Below are 11,114 nucleotides of genomic sequence, written 5' to 3'. Positions count from 1 at the left end.
TATATTCAACCTCCGTTTTAGACACGGTAAATGAAACCATCGCGAAAATGAATTAATGGTCATGACCATTAATTCATTTTCACAATGGTTTCATGTATCAGGTCTAAAACCGGGTTGAATACACGCATGGTCACCCATTCATTCAGTATCTTTCAACATGTCAAACAATACTAATTGTATCTCGCATTAAACAAAATTCACAATGGTTTCATGTATCAGGTCTAAAACCGGGTTGAATACACGCATGGTCACCCATTCATTCAGTATCTTTCAACATGTCAAACAATACTAATTGTATCTCGCATTAAACAAAATTCATAAAAAATGGCCGACTTTGTCCCTTTAATATAAACTGGGAAAGTGTTGGCAAGGGGAACCATCTTAGAAGGGTAGTTCGACCTGTCTGACATACTCTGACTGTAAATGTTGGCATATTTGCAATAAATGTCAAAAAATTTTCAGTTTTTGCATTGTTTTATGTCTGGCAATCGGGCTTATACAGAATCTCTGAATGGACACCTATGTATAACATGACTTCTGTATTCCGCAGAAAAATGCGCACACAACCTGAGTATGGATGATTGCTGTATGGAGCAGAGTATCACTCCTGAAATTTGGTCTTGTAAGAAATGGTTTCTCGAACCTTTCCTTCAAAATGTGTATGGTCAATATTCTTGAAAAAGTCATATTTACAATATGCTAATTTGAGATTAACCCTGTGTCCTCCATGGTTGAAAAGTAAACATAGGTGGTTAATTTGAATATAAATTTGCATGTTAATTTGAATATTCATTATGGGAATTTGCAAGTCAACCAAACTGATTTTGGTGGTTTGTTTCCTAGCTTGCCATCTAAGTGAATAACATTGGTCCATAGTTTACTTCAAGACGAAGGTAAATGCAAGCTTTTGCTCCACTGCCTATGGTTCAACTACCATATTTTAAAACCTGAAATTGTGAATACACACACACACAAAAATATAAGCTCTTTTTGGTATTTATATACATACCAAATATGAGCTAAAAATGAAAACATGGGAGGTCTGTCTCTCCCGTTGGCCCTTGTTACTAGCGGTACACTGATGGGGAGTGAGTTGCTTGTTATCTGCTGTACATGTAAACAACAAAGGAATGGGTGCTACAAAAAGAACAACAACACAAGCAGTTCAGTAACTTAACACTGACTCATACAAAAGATAAAATCAACTTTTTTTTTTTACAATTGAGTGAAACAGACATTCCCTGAGCCAGATCTTTATACAAAACGTAGGAAAACAATTCATAGCTCACGTCAAACAGAAAACTGTACACAACACAATATACAAGAAATGTCATTATGCTGCAATTTTCTGACTTTGCAGGTAAAATGTGTATCAAAACTTTTCGGCAAAACTTTGATAGTCAACATAAGTTTGACTATACTGGAGGGTATTTACAATTTGTGATTCTTATGTGCTTAGTTTTTGTCAAGGTCTGTGAAAAATTACGTGACTAAGGTTAAAAACTCACATGTAATATTCCGCATAAGTCTCATTAAATGTTATTTGTTAGCTTCTTACTTGAAATCAGTTATATATCCAAATAAATTCAGTCCAAGTTGCTTGAAAAGTTTGCAGATTTGATGCCTAAATTCATCAAACTATTAAAATCATCAAATTATTGCTATTAATCTTCCTAAATTAGTCAATAACTAGCAACCAAGATAAAATGTTTTGGAACTGACACCCCACTCCTATACTACAATATTATGTGTCTTGTGCGTTTTATGTTTCTATCAGTGGCAGTACCCAACTGGAAGAGGGTGGATGTAATCGGAAAGAAACTGTACATTAGCTTTTATGTTGAACCAGTGTATTTTCACTTCCTCACTTCAAATATCTTTGAAGAGTCGGCTCTATTATAGAGCACAATAGGTTTGTGCCAAATTCTGTGCTGGCTAGTCATCATTTAACCTGATTTCATGACAAGAACATCATGATTGCTGAATGTGACATCGAACAAACAAAAGCAACCTTGACAATACCCCTAGAGGGCGCCCTGCAGCGTGGGCAATGGGGCCCATCGGCAATGTAATGGATACCTGTAAACCAGTAAATGTGGAAATCTGCTGATATGGTGTAAGAGACTTTAATCAACTCTAGACCAGTAATTCATGACTTCTCACTAAAAACAAGGTTTTATGTACAAGAACTGCCAAAATTTCCTGACATATGGTTGCAACTGATGTTTCCATGGCAACAGTCCTCTCATGATTTTTAGTTTCTACAATGCTACCACTATAATTATTCTTGAAACATTCAACTGTCATATGTCTGTGTTTATGATACTGAGTTGAAAAACTGACAAACAGGCTTGAAAATGTCTAGCTATTGCAATCCCGTTGAGCACAACTGCACCAAATCTGTGTGTTCTGTCTGAGAAATAATTTTCAGACTTGATACATATTGTAACAAGTAGAAAACTGAAAAAAATGGTGTGATACTTTCTGCGAAAGTTGGAACAAATAACAGTTATTATTATAAAATTTATCAAATTTAACCACATAGTGGTTAAATTTAATTCTCTTTAAAAAGCAAATGTCACTTGATTGAAATCCGAGCTTCATTAGTATGTTAAGGTAGAATGCACCTCGGGGACAGATATTCAGACTGTCAAATTTCTACATCTTTTCCGGCCTACCACTTGTTTAGGCTTGTTTTAAAGCTCTTGGGGGTAGGAAATATTTTTGCCATCGTAGTTTTTTTGAAAATCGAAAGTTTTATTTTTTTCCCGTAAAGGTAACACAGGGATGGCGGCCATTTTGAATTTAAAATATCGCAAAATGTTGAGTAATTTGAATCTCTAGTTTCAAACTTTGCACAGTGACACCTTTTTTTGTTGATTTGGCAAGAGTACGGTTGCAAGATTCCTTGGGGAAAGTTTGAGCAAAAGTTCAAGTCTTTCAATTTCGAGGCGCATACTACCTTAAATGTAAACTATGCCATGTGCGTTGAGTTGTTATAACTTGTGTTTCACTCAGTAATTTAAGATTTCGGAATGTTGGTGTTTAATATGAGGTGATATTAGACTCCACCACCACTACGTTCAGTTGAGATCACCACTCTTTCCTTCTGTTCACCAAGTTCAATGGCCGTTCCAAGTCGGCTGTGGGACACCGCTCCCGTCCTTAGGGCGCTCATGAGCTGTGGAAAAAAGCATTGTGTAAAAACTTTAAGTAAATCATAATTTTGATAGTGCTGGTATTTGAAATCTTGGATTGTTCAAAATCTTTTTATCTCAAATTAAGTATTTCACACACGACAATGTTTGAAAACTACACACTTTGAAACATATTTTGCAAACAACATATATGTAAATTGCATTATCATAGATATATTGAGAAGATTTTTATATGATGGTCAAATTGCTGACATGTTGAAAGGAAAATAAAGATTTTGATGGAGATATAAGACTGACTTTTGTACTCCCCAATCTAAGTATCTGGGCTCTCCCTCACATAGGGGTAAGACCGAAACAAACAGACAGAAAGGGGTAGGTCAGGGTATACTATAAATAAAACAAACCAGCTGTGTACACACTTTCTGAAAGTTTTTTTATCATAAAATATTTTACAGTCTCCATCTACTGCCAAAGTAAACTGGAAAAATACGCTTTGTAGACATTGGTCTGTGATTATTTTTGTAGGTACTCTAACGATAAGTCTTGCCAATAGTTACCCAGAGCACGGTTACTGTGCCCAGAGTAATGGGAGTAAATGTGAGTCCATAGACATGCAGAGTATGAAAACACTGTGCCCAATTTCTGGCTTTTGACCAATCAGTGTCTCCACTTAAACAGTGCCACAAGGACAATCTTCTGTGGAAAATTGTATCAGAACTACTGAATTTTTTTACAAATAAAAGATTTTAATTTATTCAGTGATAAAAGAACTGTCTTCTTTGGCAGTGCAGGAGTCAAAATATTGACAATAACAACTATAAGACAATTATGGTACAATCACTAATACACCAAACACCATTACCACCACCACCACCACCGTCACCATCATCACCACTACCCACTACATCTTTGGTGAGATTTACACACACGATGAGAAATGCTAGTTCATCTCGGGTTATCTAAGGATGAGTTGGGAGGCTGATGTGGGGCTAGTGTGAGTTTTACCAGTGGTGAAATGAACTGTGTAGACATACGCTACAACCACACAATCTTGGTGAGAAACTACAGTACTGCAACACAACCACTCCTAACATGACCCGAACTTTTCTATTCTTTCAAGAAAAAAGGAACAGTTTTCAAGTCCTAAATTTCAAAGCTAAATAATTTTTTTCTCCTGTTCTTGATGTAAGTGAAGAAAAAGGAGACAGAAAAAAGAGACGGGTAAATATATCTATGCATGCAGAGAGTTCAATTGTTAATCTTTCTATTTTATCTTAAAACTAGATCAAACCACACAGCAAAGATGAAAGCGTGTTAGTAGACAGTCTAATATGCTATATGAAAGCTGGTACACAGGACTTAGAAAAGCTGAGATGATATACAGTTTTATGAATAATGGCTAGAGCTGAAAGATAGGCAAAGGATGTTGTAAATATAGTAAAGGTGTTAATCTGAGCAACCTAAGAACAAGAGTTTTGATTGGCTGATTCTAATCAAGAAAGCAGTCTAAGCTATTTACTCTGCTTAATAGCCAATCAGCATCAACCTTCTATAGTGACGCAGATAACTTTAAAACAGAATGCACATCAGGGACAGATATCCAGACTCTCAACTCTTTACAATACTTTGTCCGTATGTTGCTTGCGTCGACTGTTTTTGAAGCCTCCTTTTGATGTTGTTTTCACCATCTTGGTATTATGAAATTGACAGTTTGATTTTTCCCCACTCCATTAACGTAAGGACAGTGGCCATTTTGAATTTTGAAATACTGGTAAAGATTTCTTCCTGTAGTACCAAATTTGGCAATGTGACCCCTGATTTTTATTCTTGATTTTGAAAGAGAATGGTCTAGAGTTTCCTTGAGGAAAATTTAGAAAACATTAAAATCTTTGATTTTGAGGTGCATACTACCTTAACCCTTTCACCACCATAGTTTGACCCAAATCCATTGTTTTCTATGGTAAAGATGGACCTGTACACAGGGAACTGGGGGTGAAAGGGTTAAGGTAGATGCTCCTTGTAATTGCAAGTTCAAGGAAACTTTAAACCATTCTATGTCATAATCAAGAAGAAAAATTTCAGGTCAACGTGCAAATGTTGATACTGGAGAATCAAATTACCTAAAATTTACAAACAGTTTAAGCTCAAAACGGCCACTATCTCTGATTTAATGCTATACGGGAAATATCAAAATTCGTTTTTCACAAAAAATCAGATGCTGAAAACTTCATTTGTTCAACCAACTACAAAAATGAGCCTGTACAAGCAGAAGAACAGCAAAGTATTGAAAAAAGTTTGAGAATCTGAATATCTGTCCATGAGGTGCAGTCTGTGTGTATGGAGGAGTACAAAAAAAAGGCAGCGTTAAGTAAGCAGCGTTACAACACATAGGAGGAGTAGATAGAATGTTAGCAAGACCTGCAAGAATTCATCTTTCTCGATAAGCCCATTCTTGTTACAGTCAACTTCATTCATCATTTCTCTGAGTTGATCTTCGGTGACGTTTTCACCAATGCTCTAGAGGAGACAGAAAACTCTGAGTGATAAAGCGGTGCAATTACTTTGGACAGAGAGATAGAGAGGGTATAGATGCACGTTATTTCCTGCTCGGTGAAAGACTGTGGCTGGAATAGAAACATTGACTATTGTATTGCAATGGCCTTGACCCTGTGCTGACTCTAGGATATCTGTGGTTGACGTTAATTTGGTTGAACTTCACGCAAAATTGGCTACGCTTTTATTCAAGCTCCTACAGCTTGCAAAAGAGCTGAATCAACATGAAATGTGATTTTGTTATTCATATGTAAATTTACATATCCTGACAAAAAATTTTTGATGATGTATATTAAGTTCTTTGGACTACTAGCCAGTAGTTGCAGTAATTAATAGAATTGCTTTCTTAACTAAATTCGGTTGAATTTCAGGACAGAAAGAGCCCGTAAGGCTTATGACGCTATATTTTGCAACAAACCTATAACTGCAACCAATGACATTTAGCTGATCATGAGGTCAAATCAAATCATTAGCTGATAATGAGGTCAAATCAAATCAATTCATGAGCTGATACTGGGTTCAAATCAAATCATTAGCTGTATGAGGTCAAATCAAATCATTAGCTGATAATGAGGTCAAATCAAATCAATTCATGAGCTGATACTGGGTTCAAATCAAATCAAATCATATTATATCAAATCACATATGTTTAAATGAAACTGATATTTAGCAAACGGCGAAAATGCTTTGAATCTTTGGATTTCATGATTTTAAGCATCAAAACAAAAAGAGTGCTGTTTTTTTACATCAGATTCAACAGTTTAAAGTTTCAATAAAATCACTTTTTGGTTCTGGCTATTACTCGTGTGCTATCATGAGATACTTGGACATAGAGTAAGTTGTGAACCCAATCACCGTTGTCAGTGCTGTCCTTTCCAAAGTGTTGATTTTAACCAGTGTGAGTAAAAACAGGTAAACTTGTGTTACTTTTGTGTGCTGTCAATTGGTTAGCAGAGAGTGGGGTCAAGTCAAATCTTATCCTTAGAGGTCAAATCGTGTCAGATCAACCTAAACCTTACACAATTACCGGTACCACCAACAAGTAAGGGATATGTGATATAGGGTTATTGGAGGTTTTTTGACAAGCCAGGAAAACTTTACCTAGAGTCTCCCACAATCTTATCGGGTTTCCTCTGTCGGTTTAGGCTGTGAAGTTCATAACATGTAATCAAAGATTTATCAATATTCTCTCGTGCCTGAGAGTACACTTGCCCTGTAATCTTGATCAATTTATGCTTGACATTTGAGAGAAGTGAATTAGATATCTTTCCAGGTTCCAATTTCAATGGCAATCCACAACAATGTAAATATGCAATTTCTATCAAATCTCTGCTGTGTTTATTCATGGTGTCACGTGCAGAGCTCTTCATAATTTTTTTCTTCTCTGATAAACTATAATTTCACGCGATATAATACATAAGGCAGCAAGTTCGTCGATCAAGTAGTTAACACTGAAGGTGGACAACATTGATTCACTCACATCGAGGTATTTCCTGATGTCCACCGACGTGATGAATCCCTTCTTCTCGGTATCAAGACCGTCAAACTTCTTGGTGTATGTCTTGATTTCACTCTCGTCAAAGTTGATGGGTATCCTCATCAGGTTCTCACGGCAACTGCTTCCCATCTGCTCATAGATGAAAGCAATCGCTTTCTCTCTCTCCTCCTGGGGTCATAGGGAGAGAAGTTCTAGCATGAATTTAAATAGTTCTGAACATTTTAAGTAAAAAACTGAGGGGGGAGGGGAGTTACGGAGAGAAGAATACTATGGATGATAAAACACTTGACACTTATGTGTTTGTTTCTCAATTTAATCATAATCATAATCATAATCTTTATTTCTTATATAGCGCATTACATTTTTAAATATCTTAATGCGCTTTACATTAAAAACAAAGAAATAAGTGACAAATAAAAACAGTAAATTTTAAATGTTCAATAAAAGTAACAGCTGGTAAAACTAAAGAAATGGTTAAAATAGATCAACAAATAAAACTCAGGTATAAAATGACTTAAAAGGGTATAAAACTCATGTATAAAATGACTTAAACAGGTAAGTTTTTAACCCGACTTTAAAATTATCGAGTGACTGAGATGCACGAAGGTGCGACGGCAAAGAATTCCACAGACGAGGCGCACATATTGAAAACGCCCTATCACCATAGTAAGCTGTGCGGCCGATGGGTTGGTGTAACTTAATTTCCCCATTTGAAAATGAACGCAATGTATGACTAGTACTACGTCTAATCAAAAGCTCATGAAGGTAAGATGGTACATGACTACAGAGAACTTTGAAAGTAATACAAAGAATTTTAAATTGGATACGTTGTTCAACAGGGAGCCAATGAAGGTCACGAAGAATGGGAGTAATGTGATCACATTTTCTCTTCTTGGTAACAAGTCAAGCTGCCGAATTTTGAATGGTTTGCACTTTGCGTATTTCAAATGAAGGGAGGCCAAAAAGTAAACTGTTGCAATAATCCAGGCGAGATGTGATAAAAGCATGAATGAGTTTCTCAGTTGAAGGCTGATCGAGTATATTACGGATTTTACCAATCTTCCAAAGAGCATGAGAGGCCGATTACACACATTGACAACATGTGCTGACATACTGCCACTAGAATCCATCGTGACACCAAGATTGCGAACAGTGTCAGATGGGTGAACACTGACATCACCTATTCTAATATCACAACGAGGAACCGAGCCTACACCTGTAAATTTAGAAGAAAAATGAATGACCTCGGTTTTACCATCATTTAGAGCGAGCATATTGTCTCGCATCCATCCCCTGATTTCATTAACACATAGCTCAATTGAAGTTGTCGGGACTTGATCTGCTTCGCAAGTGATATACGATTGCGTGTCATCAGCGTACATCATGTAATGTAACTTATGCTTGAAAATGATATCCTCTAAGGGTGCTGTGTACAGATTGAATAAAATTGGTCCGAGAACGGAACCTTGGGGTACACCACAATCGAGAGATTGTGCCTCAGACACGACTGACCCAACACACACTGACTGCGTTCGCCCCTGCAGATAGGATTTAAACCAATTCAACACTGTCCCCGTGATACCAAATCTATGACACAGCCTATGTAATAAGATATCGTGATCAATCGTGTCAAAAGCAGCAGATAAATCGAGTAAAATTAATATAACATCTTTGCGTCTATCAAGAGCACGTAGAATATCGTTCTGGACTCTCAGAAGAGCAGTTTCTGTACTATAGCCTGTTCGATATGCTGATTGACATTTTGCAAACAATTGCAAACCTACATATCTTGCAAAAATGATGCGACAATGCAGCTTTTTGTTTTGATTTTTCTTTTGAGCTGACAAGACCTAAAAGACATACAGACAGCAAAGACATAAAAACCACCAAAACAGGAATATATACTGGTACATCTGGAAATGTGGCACACTGCAAGATGATGACCAGGAGTTCATTGTTCAGAATTACTGTTGCCTGTGTATATGTGATTAACAAACATTTTCTGCCATACATGGAGCACTCTCTCATTTTTTGTGGTTAATTAATCTTTTTAAGTGAACGCGGAAAAGCAATACTGACATGACTAGTCTAAATTGATGCATACAAGGATGAAAAGTAAAACCTTTCCTTTCTCAGACCGTCATCTGGAATGAGTTTGTGTGACATGCTTTACTATGACAATGGGGTTGTTTGACTAGCATCAAGGTTAAGTGTGGCATTGGCAATTACAAATGATAATCTGTGGCAATTCATGCGCAGACTTACAGACAGCCTTTGGGCAGAAATACCAGCTTCGTGTGCATGATAAAACAAACGATCTTTGTCAATGCACTCGAGAGGGCATACTCATCCAACACAGAAGCATCATCATCCATTGATGTGAAAAGAAATTCTACGCCTGAAAATGACCTTCTCACCTTTTGTCTTTGTTTGTTCCATCCTAATTCTTTGGCCATGAGTTCAACGACCCTTGGCACTACCTCCTCCGCGGCCTGCGCATTGAGGAATGCCAGTCGAGTCCTCCTGGCCAGGACATCCACTGCTGTACAGGCATACTCCTTTACTGCATATTTTACCTTGAAAGAAATCAAGATAAACCAGAATTTTGTTTAATTCAGAACTTATGCATGGGAACTGGAGTGAAGTTGTGTGTTTGCTGGTGGATGTGATTATTCCTGCTGCTGTACTCTGAGCTCAGTTTGAATCCATTCACAGTATTGCTGAAGAGTTCACACACTGCATTGCATACATCAAGTTCGGCTAATAAATTTGCGTGTGTATGAGTTTGAAAATCCACCATTTTCATTGTAATATTTGTACAGATTCAATCAAGAAGAGATTACTGTGTGCATCGAACTTCAATATTTTAAAGCAATAAAAAAAATTATCTTCTGTTTGAGTCCTGACTCTTTCTCCCTGAAGGGTCTTTCCTACCAAAATGCCACGTTATTGTATATGCAGAGAGTAGCAATCTTTCTTGGGGCTCATAGTATGGTGGCAGCTATTGCAAAGCTAACATTGGTGGAGATACCCAATCTGCTCCTTGGTTAACCCTTGAGTGCCAAAGTCAACTTTTGTTGCCTTTATAGAAAATGACATAACAAGCAATTTTTTTCAGATCTGGACAAGTTTTTTTCAGATTTTTCTCAAAATTTTGGTCAGAAATTGCAGCCAGTGAAATGTTACGTCCATTTGGTCCAAAATTATCAAAAAATTACAGGAAAATTAATAACGTTGTTAACATATTACACTGAAATTTTGGTGGGGAAAATTACAGCACTCGAAGGGTTAACATGATCTGTTCAATGACAATCTAAAACTTGGGAATCCAAAATGACCATGATCCTCTTCAAGACCAGAGGAATGTTTTATAACTGTGGATTTTAGAACGAACCTCGGCTTCGAGGTAGGGAAATTCTTCAGCTAGCCTGACTCCAACTACCGGGTGTCTCTTGCCGGTCAGTTCGGCCAATCTTGCCACTTCAAAGGCATGGTCCCCGTATGTATTAGCAAGATGCTCAGCTACCTGTAGAAGAAAAATTTCACGCTTAGACTATTGAAATAACTCTCAAGTTGTATAGCAGAAAGGGACACACGTCAGACTTACATTCTTCAGATATTACAAAGCTGGCGAAGAAACGGACTTGGCCTGTCTAATCAAACATATCGTACCTCACTCTCCAGGCCAAAATCTTGTGCCAGTCTGATGAACATGGTGGGTGTCCATCCAGCGGCTCCATCTAACAGCATACCATCGGTCTGCGATTCTGATGTGGTTTGTAGATTGCACGCTTTGACAGCAGCATCCACCGTGTCTAAAGCCATTGATCTGTACGTTGTCCATTTCCCTCCTGAAAAACATTATTTCCTTTTTTTATTTACTGTCAAATTGAAAGCATTCACAC

The 11,114-nt window shown here is 37.2% G+C and overlaps 1 protein-coding gene across 3 annotated transcripts in view; it reads right to left on the bottom strand.

The window, feature by feature from the left end:
* Positions 1 to 455: 455 nt before the first annotated feature.
* LOC139143916 (glycerol-3-phosphate dehydrogenase, mitochondrial-like) overlaps positions 456 to 11,114 on the bottom strand; it is a 62,181-nt gene continuing 51,522 nt past the window's right edge. Inside the window, exons 11-16 of one of the 3 annotated variants that reach the window (XM_070714522.1) lie at positions 10,882 to 11,060; positions 10,604 to 10,735; positions 9,627 to 9,785; positions 7,192 to 7,377; positions 5,577 to 5,675; positions 456 to 3,181 (exon numbers count right to left, since the gene is read on the bottom strand). In XM_070714522.1, coding sequence (XP_070570623.1) covers positions 3,062 to 3,181; positions 5,577 to 5,675; positions 7,192 to 7,377; positions 9,627 to 9,785; positions 10,604 to 10,735; positions 10,882 to 11,060 — 875 coding nt within the window. In that variant the 3' untranslated portion in view covers positions 456 to 3,061. Of the gene's footprint in view, positions 3,182 to 5,576; positions 5,676 to 6,812; positions 6,858 to 7,191; positions 7,378 to 9,626; positions 9,786 to 10,603; positions 10,736 to 10,881; positions 11,061 to 11,114 lie in introns of all 3 variants that reach the window. The other 2 variants (XM_070714524.1, XM_070714523.1) reach the window with 2 other exon arrangements.

Source organism: Ptychodera flava, chromosome 11 (genome assembly GCF_041260155.1).
Source record: "Ptychodera flava strain L36383 chromosome 11, AS_Pfla_20210202, whole genome shotgun sequence".
Classification (NCBI taxonomy): domain Eukaryota; kingdom Metazoa; phylum Hemichordata; class Enteropneusta; family Ptychoderidae; genus Ptychodera; species Ptychodera flava.
Note: the sequence above shows the minus strand (reverse complement) of the source record. Positions and strands in the feature narration are given on the sequence as shown.